The 14,822-nt window shown below is 46.3% G+C and overlaps 1 protein-coding gene across 3 annotated transcripts in view; it reads right to left on the reverse strand.

Annotated features, from left to right (window-relative positions):
* Window positions 1–14,822, reverse strand: part of ABTB3 (ankyrin repeat and BTB domain containing 3) — a 169,519-nt gene that overhangs the window by 10,762 nt on the left and 143,935 nt on the right. For 2 of the 3 annotated variants that reach the window (XM_057420538.1, XM_057420536.1), the window contains 5 exons: window positions 14,120–14,213; window positions 13,875–14,010; window positions 13,306–13,329; window positions 12,039–12,259; window positions 10,437–10,615 (listed from right to left, as the gene is read on the reverse strand). In XM_057420538.1, the coding sequence (XP_057276521.1) occupies window positions 10,437–10,615; window positions 12,039–12,259; window positions 13,306–13,329; window positions 13,875–14,010; window positions 14,120–14,213 (654 nt within the window). The remainder of the gene's footprint in view (window positions 1–10,436; window positions 10,616–12,038; window positions 12,260–13,305; window positions 13,330–13,874; window positions 14,011–14,119; window positions 14,214–14,822) is intronic. The other variant, XM_057420537.1, reaches the window with a different exon arrangement.

A 14,822-nucleotide genomic window follows, 5' to 3' on the forward strand; every position in this document is an offset into this window, starting at 1 on the left:
TGCTGATAACAGGGGCAGGTCTAGCCAAGTTCAATGGTGCCACATGATGACATCTTTTAACTATGCCCTTGGTTGGAGATTCCATTCCACACCAGGAAACTGAAGAGGCGAGGCAGATAGATATGAGAGGGTTCAAAGCCAAGGAAATAAGCAGGTGAGGGACAAAACACCCTAAATCTTAATAGAAAAATATGAGGCGTGTAGATGTTATACTAAAAATATCTCCATGCTTATAGAGTAGAAATTGAAGCTTTCCCTTCTCTGAGCGCATTTCAGCTCAGTTTTAACAGTGGTTCTCCTTAAATCCCACAAGAGACAAGGAGGAGCAGCAGAGATCTTGTAATGACTCCCTCACCACGTCTAATCAGATGGGGTGGGAAAGGGTAGAGCTTTGTCCTCACAGGCACACGCTGATGTCAAAGGAAATTACACGCGTTTGCCTGCAGGCGGGAGTTGGCTCCTACTCCTAAAATGCAGCATTGAAAGAAATGGTAAGATAAGAGAAACACTGATACTAAGAGACACCATTTAGCACTGTGCAGGGACCAGCCCTCAGAGGGGGTCTCACCGCTGTGGCTCCAAGACAAGGAGGATGTCTCACACTGGAGGCATTTCTCTGTTCAGCATCTTCCAGCTGGATCTCTGCAAAACACTTCACAAAGGGAATGAATCACAAGGCAAAGAGAAAAGGAAGGTTTAAGGCCAGATTTAAAGAAGGAAGTGACTCAGCTGCCAGGAGGGCTGGCTGGGAGAGCGCTAGACAGGGCAGAAAGAGCAATTGCTTCTCTGCTCGGAAGGGCTGTGCTGAAGCGCTGTGGCTGACTGAGTCAGTCATGGAGGAGTATGTCTGGGGGGATGTTGATTACCAGCAGGGCAGCTCCCAGTTGGATCCAGCAGATGCTAAGAAGTCAGTAAATACAAGAAAGGATGGGGATAATTCTGTGGTTCAGAGCAGAGGGACGCTTCTGGAGAGGAGAGGCGTAACTGGAAGAGCAATGCTGACCTTTACCTGTGGTGAATAAAGCAGAGTAACTGCACTGAAGAGGATAGCTACTGGCAGCTCCCTCTCGAATCTGCCAGGGTGCACAGGTCCTGTCTATACCACTGAGGTTTTAGTCGTCCATGAACTCACCAGTCACAGCCACAGCTGTACCTGGGCAAAAGCTTTTTCAAAAGGCACAAATTCATCAATAAAGACAACCCATCTCCTCCTTCTGGGTACCTGTGGGAATGCACTGATGGAGTACCTGGGTATTGACTTCCCAGCGCCTCATTAGGAGCCAGAGGACTCACTCACCCGTCTGAGCTAAGGCACCACGTGCCAGGATGTCCTGGTGCACTGAGACCAGGGAAGAACGGGCAAAGCCCAGTCACACAGGTGGGTGAAGATCCCTACTCATAACTCCAACCAACGTGATGAACCCCATGGGAGCCTGCCTATGTAAGCAAGGTGCTGCCTGGGTCACCAACAGGGCATGAACCCTGTGGTGTGCAGACACAAGCCCATTATAAAGTCCATTATAAAGCCACCTTGCCACTGACTGCCCACAAGTCTGTGAAAAAACAGGTCAAACAGCTCAAATTATCTCAAGATGTGATACATTCACGTAAGAGATGTTTAAAAACCTCAAGAAAAGGCACATCAAAGAAAGTGGGGCCATCAGGCAGACAGTGGCTCGATGCGCTGCAGAACTTCAGACCTCCAGTGCAGGACTCTGATCTCATTTGGCAGAGAGGAGGTTTGGAGACCTTTGGCTTGTGTCGATAACATTAAATACTTACAACGCATGCCACTGAAAGGCTAAAAAATGTGCTTGTCTAGAAAGCTCATTTAGAGCCATCGCTAACAAACAGCAGCAAGTTTTCTCTCTGAGACACAGGGAGGGGAGTGGTGAGCTATTACAGCACAGCAAGCTCGCCTCCCACACCACCCTGCATGCAGCCAAGCTTACAGGGCTGTGGCTCTGGATCTGCTCCCCACAGAGCGGCTGATGGCTTTTACTAATAAACCAGGCAGAAAGAGGCAGCAAAGAGGAAAGAGGAAAGCAATGCTTTGCTTGTCACTACATGGCTGGGGAAAAAAATGGCTTTTTAAAGCCAAATCCTGCTGTTGGAGCAGGCTGAGCTGGGATGCCTACGAAGTAACTGGGAACAAATGCATGAGTCCATGACCTGGGGCACCAGCATTGCTCTAAGCAGAGAGGACGACATGTCCAGCCTATTCAACCTTCCCCTTTGCACGGTGTCCACACTGGGAAGCTCAGATGATGCCCTGGTTACCATATCCATCCTGTTTAAGCACAGAGTTGGGTAATTCCTCCTCTTTTATCCTATCACCCCACCAGCTGTCTGTGAAAGAACAGCTGTAAGAGCTTGCTGCAGCAGTTGTGGGTGGCGATATTAACACCAGAGGAGCAAACCAAAGTTTGTTTTCTTGCTGCAGTTTGATGTTGGAAAACACTGTGCCAGGATGTGAGAGGCTGAGATCTGGAGCAAAGCCAGGCTCCTTTCAGACATGGGCGTTCACACACAAAGTGAGCTGATGCGCATATTCTGCTGTAGGAGGGGGAAGAAAACCTGGCATAGGATGTAATAACAATATTTACCTAGCCATAGGGGTAGTTTACAGATAGGAGAGAGGGAACAGGGAACAACAGTGAATCTTCTGAGGGTGATGGTGCTTCCAGCAGAGAGTTGGTTGGTGAGCAAGCAAATTTGCTTTGCAGATACAAGCGGTCTCCTGACTTAAAAGCGTTCTTCAGCAGAGATCGAAAGGAATTCCCCCACTCCTAGTGAATGCACTTGAACTGTGAGGGGAATTCTTTTGAAGCAAAGCTGAAGGTTTTCAAGTTGCTGGAGCAGAGATGAGTGGATGATTGATCCGAAGAGGTGAAGACCTCCGTGGGGAGTGCAGGGCTGTTTTTTCTTGAATGTCCATCCAATGAAAGTCTGTGGCAGGACTCAGGAAAGGCTCCTCCAGACTTCAGCACATACTTTGGGAGAGCTTGCTCCATTTCAGCTTACCCAATTCAACCCAGCCTAGCCATTCTGGGACATGGACCTACAAGGTACGAGACACAGCTGGGAAATATACAGCCAGCTCTGTCCAGTACCTGTGGAAGGTACATGTCATCTTGGTGGCTATGGTCCAAACTCTCAAGGGAAGAAGTCTGGTAGGATTCATCAGACTAAGCTTTTACTCTTCTCTGATCACACTGTGCTTCACTTGCCTCTTTGTCATAGGCTCCCCCACTCCCACATCATATCTCTCTGGACCGCTTAAAACCCATACCCATTAGTTCCCCTTACTGGCTTACAGATATCCCACCACCTCCGTGCTGGTGCCCTCTACAGAGGTAACAAGTCAGGAGGCTTTGCTTTGCTTCTCAAATCCCAAGCAGTACTTTGGGTTTTCCTTCCATTGATGTTACCCTCACCAGCTCTGCCCTATTAATGCTGTTTTAACCTAAGTGTGCCAGGCCCTCAAATTCCTCTACCACAAAGCCTCAAAACCAAAAGCTCACCACATTAGACAGAAAGGTAAAACACTTACTGTTCTGGGCCTGGTGCCTGCCTCTTAATACACATCTCCACAGCAAGCAGAGAAGCCCCACTGTTCACGGAACAGGGATGCTGTCAAAGCCATCCCTCTGAACCTTTTCCATCCTTGCCTAGGTGTTTCCACTACAGTCCTCTGGCATAACTCACTTTTGTCAGCTGCCTCAAAACAGATTAAATGCCACTTTAGAGGGTCACTCCTAGATGATTAAGTAGCATACACATAATTAATACTAGTCAACAGCTGCAAAGGTAGGGAAGCCCCAGAGGCTGGAGATACAGTTAGAGGCAGTGAACTGCACAACAAAATGGGTTTTGTTAGTGCCAGGCTCAAGTACTTCCACTGCAAATACAAACGGAAAAGAATTAATCACAGGTAAGGCACAAATGGACCCTTCAGTTCACTTCTGGGAAAGCTGCCAAGCCTCCCTTTCAAAAGGCTCTTTATACCACAGCTGTGCATTGTATGTAAAGAGCTCAGATCCCCAGGCACAGTCTAATCCCTGGGTGAGAGCCCAGAAAAGGGCAGGTGTCACATCCATGGCATTTATTTACTGTAAATGAAGAAACCGCTCCTGCCTCTGGCAGGGAATCATTTTAGAAGGCAGACAGAGGGTAAAAAAAGAGTCAAACCTGTGTTAGTACAAAGCTGAATCTGCGTTACGAAAACACGAGACAGGGTTAAGAGTTATTATTAACGTGCCACTCGGTACCTGGCGTTCGCATCTCACATGGGGAATGCACGATGTACATGTGTGGATAACTTTCGTCCTGGTTATTCTGAACTGTTTAGACACAGAAGTACTACAAATGACAACGGGCAATGTTACAGAACACTGCAATTTCTTCAGAACAGTGAAATCTGCCTTCTGAAACCACTCAAATTCCTAGCCAAAAGATCAATCACAAGTGCAAGCTGGGCACTAGCTGACACACAGAAGGGCATTAGCCACTCCACGGAATCCATAAGCAGGCACTTTAGCGTCCTGGAATGTCTTCAGGGTTATTTTTTAGTGCAGGTTTTGGTGTGTCTGTCTCCTCGCTGGGAAGTCCACATTTTACTTCAGTTAAAGTGTTTCAGTCATCAGCCAAAATACCCAATTTTCAGGTGTTAAATTTTTTCAAGAAAGGTAAAAAATTATGTGGAGAACAAACGTTCTAATGAAACCTGTTATTAGAGTAAACCCTCAATTTTCTGTTGAAAGGCAGTTTAAACAAGGAAGTAAAGTTTCACCCAGCATAGAGGGGTCTTTCCTGGTCTGTCTCCTGGCAAAAGAAACATATACAACACTCTCCTAGGAAAGGGCTTTCCTGTAGGAGCTGATTACAGCCCAGTGTCTGCCCAAGTGCCATACAGGGTTCACCAATCCCCTAAGCCCTTCCTGCAGAACAGGGTAGTTTGGATTCATATAGCAAAACACAGCTTCACTCAAGCCCACCTTAAAATACTAATTTCAGCCCATCATGAAGCAAGGGACAAAAAGGGGAATTTTCCAGCTCCTTCCAGTGCCACTTCCCAGGTCACATGCAGACCTTGGGGGAAAGCTGATGTTTGCTGACCACCGTGTATGACCTGAGTCTGTTGACATTCTCCGAGGAACCTCTCCCAACATTTGTTTTAGGGGGATTAAATCCAGAAAGACCACAGCAATAAAGAAACAGGATGCCCATCTCAAGTCTCAGCTTCTGAACATTCTGCTGCAGCAGAGCAGGCAGGTGTTTCAGCCTTTCCTGCCGCTTTCTGTTTGCTGGAGACATGAAAGGCAGAGGCTACATGCTGCAATTTGTGAAAAGATATATTACCCCCCCCCCCCAAGTTTACTTTCTGAGATATTTTGGATTCCAAGTGGCTAAGTTAATGCTGAAAAGAGTACATGAGCTTTTAAACTATCCAGGCTAGGTTTCTCAAGATACCCACATGCCTCTTGGAGTTCTAAAACCTGGTTACTCTTTTGAATTGTTATTTGTTCTCAACGACTGTCAACACCAGACTGATGGCTGTTATTCAAAAAGCTTAGCCTTCCAAAAGAGCTGGTGCACTCCTGCAGGTTCCTTCAGCTGCCTGTAGATACATCTGTAGGGCTGGGGGGAATTGTAAATCCTGAGGAAACATCTTTGCAAAGTAGTTTCCTGCATCTTTCAACAAGCCCGGCTGCACAGTATGAGCAACACCTCACTAATGGGTTAGGTTTTAAATAAATGACCTCGTCACTGACACAAACTGATGGGAAGGATGAAGAGAAAGCTGCAGAACGCAAGGGGGCCATGGTGATAAAGGAGCTCTCCCATGACTTTCCAAGGTGATTTTGTCTTGGACAATACACTGGCAGGAATGCTTGTAGTCCTAAGCCAAATTTTCCTGGCGCAAAACACCTTCAGTGTGAGGCAGAGCTTCAGAAAACGCTTCAGCACGTGCACTCAGTGCACATGGGGACTATCACATGCACTTTGGTGATGTGCGCCCACAAAGGATCCAAAGTAGTGGCAAATAGCAGCTCCTCACCCATGCCACTGGGGGAGGGAAGAGAGAAAGTTGTAAGAGAGATTATTTGGAATTAAAAAATTGTATTTTTGTTTTCTGAAAAAAAATAGGCCAAGGACAAGCAGAAAAAGCAGTGGATGGAACTGGCTCATAACCTCGTACTACCAGCAACAGTGCTGGCTCATCTGCATGGATGGAGCTGCGTGATTTTAATGACAATTCAAGCTCACGCAGAGGTCCAGAGTGGAAATCTAAAACCAACCTCCTCTAAAGGCCAGATGTGTTTAACTTCCAAGGTTGTGGTTTTGAGTCTCTCCCTTTTCAGGTTGTGGAAATGTCAAGATCAAACTGAAACAGCTCCAGGATTTTCATAGAGAGAGGACAAAGGAGCATCCCTGCACGTTCAGCACATTGTTCTCAAGAGAATCTCCATGCAAAAAACAGAAGAGCTGACCTGTGAGCCCTCACCTTAGGCACTATAAGCCCACAGATCTGGGTGCAGTCTCCACACAGCTCTTTTGAAAGTGCCTGTTTGGGGTGGGGTGGGGGGAAAGGGGCAGTCTCAGACCGATGGCCAGCCCTCAGGTACATGCACTCATCAGGGAAATACAGTCCTCTGACATGAGGCAGGAGGTCAGTCTAGCTCAGAGCCAAACTCAGGGAATGCAAATATCAACCTCAGCTGGAGGCAAAGCAGAGCTTCCTATGAGAAGTCTGGAGGGCATCCTCCAGGGCATGAAGAGCACAGCACAGATACCAACAGGCAGGAATTCAGCTGCATCTTCCTATCGCTCTTCTATAACAAGATCTCCAGTGTCATCTTAGCTTTGAGGGACTCAATTCTGCTCTGTGCAGCAGCTGAAGTTTAGCTCAGGGCTACTCACTAGAAGTGTCTCTCCAGCTTTTGTCTCATGCAGCCCTGTCCAAACCACTTCTAGCAGGCTGGGTTTGTGTGCTTGCCTGCCAAAGACGTTCAATCCATCCCGAAACGGCAGCGCCTTTCCTCCTCATTTGGTGGCACAAATCCACCACCACATCATTGACATTCTTAATGTCAGACCTTCCCCTGGTTTGAGCTTTGCTGGCTTTTAGGAGTGCCTTAAACTGAGCTCTCCATGTCCTTTCCACTGATGCTGCTTTCTCCAAAGTACCTTGTCTCTGGTCTTTGGTTTGGTAAAGACCCAAGCTCACTGCATAACGGCAGAAACCATGGAGGAAGCAAGTGCAGAGCAATTCTCTGCCTGTTCTTGCAGCTCTGCCTCACCAGCATGGAAATATTGCCACTTCTCTGCTCTCCACCCAATTCTCAAAGGTGCAGCTAATAAAGACATTTAAAGGCACGAAAGGAAATGAAAGCACTCTGTCCCACTGGAAGCCACCAGGAGCTGGGTATTGAACCTTCATTTGTGCTTTTGGAAGTCTTCCTCCAGGGCTTTAGTGCAGCAGTGAACAACCAGTGTGCAATCTATTCACTGTTCTTCCCTGCTTATTTCACAGCTTGAAAAGAAACAATGAAACTATGGCCTTCAGCTCATCCACTTTTGCCTGATTTGCCAATTTTTATTGCTGTTCTCTATTCCAGCATCAGAACTTCTCCTAATTTTACTTTTATTTCTACTGTCAGTGTTCCAGTGCATAAATGGGAGCAAAGTGCCACCCTGCAGGACACCAGCATCAGTGCTGGCTGGTGCAGGGCTCCCATATAAACCCTCACATCTGGACCTGCAAGAACATTTTGTCTGACAGTCCAAAGCAAAAGGTGGGGCAGAAGGTGTGCTTCCTACTCTGTCTGGCTTATCGAGGTCGTCACAGCCTCTGAGGCCAGGACTCACTTTATGAGGCACTAAGAATACGGCTGTTTAATTACCTCAGTTTCCCTGTTTGCAGAGGGAGGCAAGATCTTCCTCAATGTCTCAACTCATTAATATTTGCAAATTGTTCTGAGAATAGGGGATAGTTGGAACTATTTCTAGGAATGCAAAATGCCAATTGTATTAGATGCGAATTGCCATGCTGTTACAATATACTGAGCATCACAATATGTAGCAAATGGGACATCTTGTTTTACATCAGCCAAGAAATGCAAAGTGGCTTTGTGCTTCCTAGTTGCTTATTTTATACATTTTGCCCTGAAAAACTCATTAAGGAAGGGTACTGAGCCAGACTGAGATGTTTAGCAAGAGTCGTAATCTCTCTTGAAGTTCCCAGGCCACAGGGGAATGGATGTCCATGTGGGCAAATCCAGCTGCTCTCCCCACAGCTCCACAAAAGGCGGGACTTTACAATTTGCTGTTGAAAAAGAGGGATGTGAACCACAGTTATGGCCCTTCTGCACCTCTTAAAGGAGATTTCCAGTCTGTGAGTGTACATAAAGAACAGTCTCAGCTCCCAGCCCTTCAAGAGAAGGGGAACAGAAGATCCTTTGAATCTCAGCTTCCTTTTACAGAGTGACCAGGGAGAAATTTTATTGGCTCATTCTCCTACAAATGAATCTATTTTGACTTCTTCCAAAGGATTTACATGGAGTCTGTCCTCATTTCTGTCTGGGAGAGCTTTGTGAGAGGCCATTTGGACAAGACCACTGCAATAATTCATGTCATTTGCAGACAATCTGTAAACCCTTACAGTGTCCCAGAATGATTAATTATTTTTCTAAGAATATGAAGCAGTGTGTGTGTGTTTGTGAATATGCATGCTCATGAAGAGTGAAGAAAGGCAGCTCCCCTAAGGCCCAAAGGCAGGAATAAAGATCAGCACAGATTTCTTCTTTGTAATGTAGGAGTTTTTTGATACTTCAGTTCTTTCACCCTGCCACATTTTAGGTTTTAAGTGAACCCAAAGCAGAAGGTAGCAGTCTTATTTGTTTCCAGGTGTCTTACAACAGACTCAGTAGACACAGTCTAACATATCCCAAATGCTTCATCCTGTAAGTCACTTATTCTAATAGTGATCACTGGCCTTGGCTTCAGCCACCCAGGAGAAGAGCAGTTAATGACACCCCTCAACCTAGATAAAAAGGCTTAAACTGAATCTCCATTCAGTTTTCAATATGATTAATTTTATATCAACTTTCAAACCAAACAGCACCTTGCTGGTAGTTCCTGCATGACCAAACGTTAACCCAAGTGAGTTCAGAACAAGGAACCTACAAATCCTAGGATTTGGAATGATTTCCTAAAAGCTATCTCAAACATTCTCCATAAATACCCATCCAATACAAACTAATCCCAAAGGGAAGACTTGTGGGAGCAAGTATCAGAACAATTGCTGGAACAAATGTTGAGGATTTGCTCAGACTGTAGTCCAAGCCCTCTTTTGCAGGAAGATACAAGAAATAAATCCATGTAGGCTTTTACTAGGTATATTAAGTCTGGAATCTTTTAGTATTGAGTGCTTAGACCAGAACCTCTCCCCTTTTCACATTATTTAGGCTATTGCTGCAGATGCTAAAAATTATTTGCTCTTTGCTGTTACATGCAGAGTTGGGTGAGAAATGTTATTTATTTCCCGGTTCAACAATTAGAAAACCATAGCAACACGATACATGAGAAAAAGAACAGCAATCAAACCGTTTTGATGCTTTTCATCACTAAAATGATTTTCTGGCAACAGTAAAGTTGACCGGGCATTCCTTGGGAGCAACTGATTGTCAGGGGGACCAGTAGCGAAGAGAATGATGGTTATAACAAGTTTTAAAAGGAAGCGTCCATCCTTCACGAGGTAAGACATTTCCCTCTCCTTGCATACCCCATGATCATCCCCTTTGCTGTTACGCTTCATACCCAGTGGTACCTCCCTCAAAAGGTTTTGTTAGTCTGATTTGTCTGGCTAAGAAAATGTCAGCTAAGAATAAATCTGGGAAGGCTGCAAGTACAAACACTCACACAAAAGATTTAAAAAACCCTATCCTGTTCTGTGCTTGTAGAGACCAGTCTCCCCACATGTTTAAGAGTCCAAATCCCACATGAAGGGAAGGGAAAGTCACGTGCGAGGTTAAACAAATCCAAAGCAAACATGAATATTAGCTTTGTTGTGCGGTCCTGTAAAACAAGCCTGGTAAAGTTACTCTTTGGTCGGTTTGGTTTGGTTTTGTTACCAACATCTCTTGCCATACTGCAGTGACCCATTTGATGTTAATTTCACCACTATGCATCAGCTTCTGTTGTCTCTCCAGCTTATTGTTAGCATCAGTACTAAACTGTTCTAGCAGGAGATGTCATTAGCTTGTTTTTAATCCGTGTTTCCACTGTGAAAAAACCCTGAGATACATAATACTAATACTACCACTAATAATAATTCTAGACAGTCTAAACAACCTTTGGGACAGCTGTGCAAAACCAAAGTTGCAATGGATGGGAATGAAGCCGATGTCTTTAAAACTCATAATTTATCCTACCTTGCTGGCTTTAAGTATCTCAAACATCAGAGGCAACCCTTGTGTGATGAGCTCCTCTGTGTACTCTTCTTCCTGGATGGACTTGAATTCCTTTAGCAGACACTGGATGAGGGGTCGTCTGTGCTGCTGGAAGGATGTGCGCAAGGACTCCAGCCATGTGTGCAGTGTCCAGGGAACACCTATGGACAGAGGACAAAGCTCATTCCCAGCTTTGGAGAAGAAAGTGCCCTTCTGCTTTTTTACCTTTACTTATGCTAAGATTTTAAGCAAAAGCTGCCAAATAACCCTAGAAATCATATTCCTATTTTTTCCCTGATTGAGAAGGCTGGTGGTTATCAGGACATCCCAGACCTATTACACAGAGGCTTTCCTCCAAATGCTAGAAGACTGTGGTCTCTCTGCTCATCTAGCCTTCAGCTTCTCTGCTGAGACTGCCAATTTGTGGTAATTGCTGTGGTGCTCTGTGATGCAGAAGCCTTTTGGAAACCAGATTTACACTAGCTCATTTGTTCGAATGCAGCCCTGGAGAGCCGTTAAATGGTAAAAAAAACCCAATTTTGGCCACTACCCACCTGGATTCAGACTGGTGGTCTCCAGATTAAAACTTTCTTTAGTGCTACTCCATGTTCTCTCCTGATCATTACTATTTTCCCTAAACAGCACTGGGTGAGTTCAGCAGATCAGCCTTTTCAAGTAGTTTGTTGTGGCAGAACCACTCTCCAGGAACTTAAAGGGAACTGCTCCCATGCAGTGAGCAAGAAAGCACATGGAGCTAATGTACCTCTGCAGGCGTTAGGCTGGATGTGACCTAGTTTCTGCTCTTGCAGAACAAAGCAGGAGGAAACGCAAGCCTCTTGTTTGGCTGCAAAAGGTTTTTCCTTCCATTTCAGCGAATGCCCAGTACCTGGAGAGCAGCCCTGTTGCTCTCCTCCCGTTCATCACCAGGGTTTGCCTGCTTAGCCCACTCTGCGAGCCACTCCTCAGACTGCCCCACACCACACATCCCCAGAGCTGGAGCACCGCACCAGGCAGAGGCATGCCAGGCACTTGGGTCTCTCTGAATGCAGATCAATGGCGATGGTAAATACACAGTCCAGACCAATTCCCCTCCATGCTACCCAATCACCCTCCCCACAGGCAGAAGCAATTCCCAGCAGGCTGGTATGATGTTCAAGCCCTGCTTTGGCAGAGTTGGCACAACAAGAAGCCAGTTCCCTGCCCGTACCCTCAGAGGCTCACAAACCCCAGGAAATAAAGATGTTTTAATGCCTTACAGCAGAGTACGAAAGAGAAGCTGTTAGAGATGGCCCAACCACTGAGCCAAACACTGCCTCAGAGCCTTATCTGATGCTCTGCCATGCAGCAGTGAAGATAGGTGCCAGTAGGAATCACTCTGTTCTGAAGAAATGTGCCAGTAGCCCCTGAATGGGGCATGCTGTAGAGCTGAAACGGGCTGGGCACCTGCCAAATCCCCCATCACCTGCTTCCACAAGAGCTGAGGGAGGTGAAACCGTGGTCGGTTTAAGCAACAGTCCATTGACAGATGCATTTCTTTCAGCGATCCTTTCCCGGAGGGAGAGGAGAGAGGGTGCTGGGACTGACCTATGCTCCGTATGTCAATGGTCACATCCACGTAGCCGTGCTCGGCGCTGTGGTACATGGCCTCCTTCAGGGCTTTCAGCTTGGCCTTGCTGTTGCGGCTGGCGCAGAGCGGAGCTGCTGCTGAGTCGGGTAAGTCCGTCCCCTCAGCCAGGATCTCCTCCAGTGACAGAATATCGCTCTTCTCCTTCTCTGGCTGAGCAAGCAGCTTGCGAAAGACGTTCCTGTCAATCACAGCACGGCAGACAGGAGAGAGGGAAGGAGAAGGCAGGAGAGCAGAGTCAGTGGCCAGGCTTTTGTTGTGCCCAGCATACTTGCTGCAACATGGCAAGTTAGAACACCTATCCAGGATATTACTCCAATTAATGGCAGAAACAGCTGAGAGCAGACTAGAGACAAGCACAGCTCCTGCTAGCCCACCTGCACTGCCTGGGCCACGTCTGCTTTTGTGACAGGAACCATACAGATGTTGCGCAAGTGGCATCATCTCATGGGAACAGAGACCCATGAGCTAAATGTGACTCAAGACTTCTTCCCACAATCAGGAAAGGCTGAGGTGCCTCTGGACAAGATCTCAGGACTTCCACCATGGAGGCCACTTGAGAAAGGAGCTGCCTGGAGCTACTGAAAGCACCACCACTTGATTAACACACAAAGCGGTCTGGGAAAGCTGGAGCAACTAGACATTGAACAAGGCCAGTCAGGGCAGGTTCGAGCACATCTGAGACCACTCTGCAAAGTAAAGTGCCATCAAATAGCAAAGCCCAAACTCAAGAGACTTGGTGTCCTTAGGTTTGTACCAGTTTAAACTCATCAGTCTCAACAGAGTCACTTGGTTTCACAGCTGTGAGAAAAGAAACCAGGCTGGGCCTCATCCCACTTTGCTTGTACTCCAATGTCCTCCCTTCAGCTGCTCAGCCCCCAGCATTGGGTGGCAGCAAAGCATGGCACGTCCCAGACAAATTTAGGGCAGAAAGGGAAGGAGGAGGGAGTGTGTGTGTACACACAGGAACGTAAGAGCCAGGGCCTGAGACATGCACAGCCGACAGCCAAGCCGAGGAGAGCCCCAGGTCCTCCTCAGGCACATGGCTCCCACTCATATGCCAGCTGAACGTGAGACTCCAGTAACCAAACTGTCCTCTCTGTCCCAGGGATCCCCCGCAGGCTCCAGATAGGCAATGTTGTGCAAACCCACCCTGACACGCCATTAGCATGTTGTTAGACTGGCAGCTCATCTCTAAGCAAACAGACGGTAGGTACTGTCTCTAACCTGTATCTATGTTCCTCTGGATGGCTACAATCAGAAAAGTAGGAACGTGAAGATCATAATACTAATCCATTACACTGCAGTCAACTCCTGAGTGTTGCAAAATCATGCATGCCAGGTGCTCGTTTCATTGCCTTTTTTTTTTTAGATTTACAGCATACATACAACATTAAGACATACAGGACTTTACAGTAAACACAGATGCAGAAACTGTATTCAACAAAAATTAGAGCTGCAGCATTACAGACATGATTTGCTCAAACCTGAGAAATATATCAAGAAATTCAGAAGGAATGCTCTTGGCATTCCTTTCTGTCATCACATCAGCTGCCATTTAACAACCATTGCATTGCGACACAGCATGAGGACTGCCCTTCCTCTTTTGTTTCAATCAGATAGCAAAAAGCAACTTGTTCCACCAACTGGTTAAAATCACATGCTACCAAAAAGCCTCTGCTCAGTTGGTGGCATATTCAATCGTTCATGCAGAACTTGCACCCATCTGCTCGAACCGGATGTCCAGGCAAAAAATAAGCACTTGAAGGATGCCACTAGACTTGTTCCCACTCTACCTGTGTCCATGTGCAGCAGCCTGACTGAAAGAGTTCATGTCACCTTGTGGAGTCATGGAAATGCCGTTCCTGTACATTGTTCCTATCATGGGGTCAGCTCCTCGCTCCAGCAGCAAACTGACCAGTTCAAAATTTCCTGCAAGTCAAGAGATTCAGTTTTACTTCTTTTACAGTCCAGTGCTTATTCATCTAAATCACAGATCCTGACTGAGGAATTTATTACAGTGGGAAGAGAAAGTTCTTACCAGCAGCTGCTGCCAATTGTAAAGGAGTTTCAGAGTAGTTTTCTTCTCCATGCTCCAAGGAACCTTCTACTTTTGCTCCAGCATCCAGCAACAGCTAGAAAGAAAAATCACTGTTTAGAGCAACTGGGGGTATCACAGTCTTCAGAATTCATGAACAGTGACGAATGAGAGTCTAATGCATCTTGTTATCTGCAAACCAGATATGATGGAGACAAGTGACATGCAAATTTTGCCCATTGTTTCACACAGGCAAATTCATTCCTTTTTTCGCTCAGTTTATGCTGCCGGACACCAGGAGCAGTAGTGTCCAACTTCAGAGCCAAAAAAGTGTAAGCCAGTGTTTCTGAATGGGAAATGGGTTAAGGTCAGTGCTAGGAAGTGATGCATAGAAGATGGAAGTACTGAAAATTAACCCAACAAGCATCCTTTCTTCGTGGTCTTCTAGAAGCCCAGCACCATCCTAAAATGGATCAGATTTCAATTTTCTCCATCTTTATATATAGTCATGGCCAAAAGAAAGCAATTCTAAAGAACCAATTGCAGCAATCAGTCCAAAAGTTGTGATCTCCATCAGGGACACTTGCACATACATAACAACAATGCAGAAAACAAAAGCGGGCAAGTTGAGCAGGATGGAGCCTGTGCTCCAGCCCTGTCTTGGCCATTTCTGCCTTGAGACCTTCACAGTTTTGGTGCTTCATTA

Source organism: Pezoporus wallicus, unplaced genomic scaffold (genome assembly GCF_028554395.1).
Source record: "Pezoporus wallicus isolate ANWC-B61680 ecotype Strahan unplaced genomic scaffold, APGP_CSIRO_Pwel_v1 contig_2871, whole genome shotgun sequence".
Lineage (NCBI taxonomy): Eukaryota > Metazoa > Chordata > Aves > Psittaciformes > Psittacidae > Pezoporus > Pezoporus wallicus.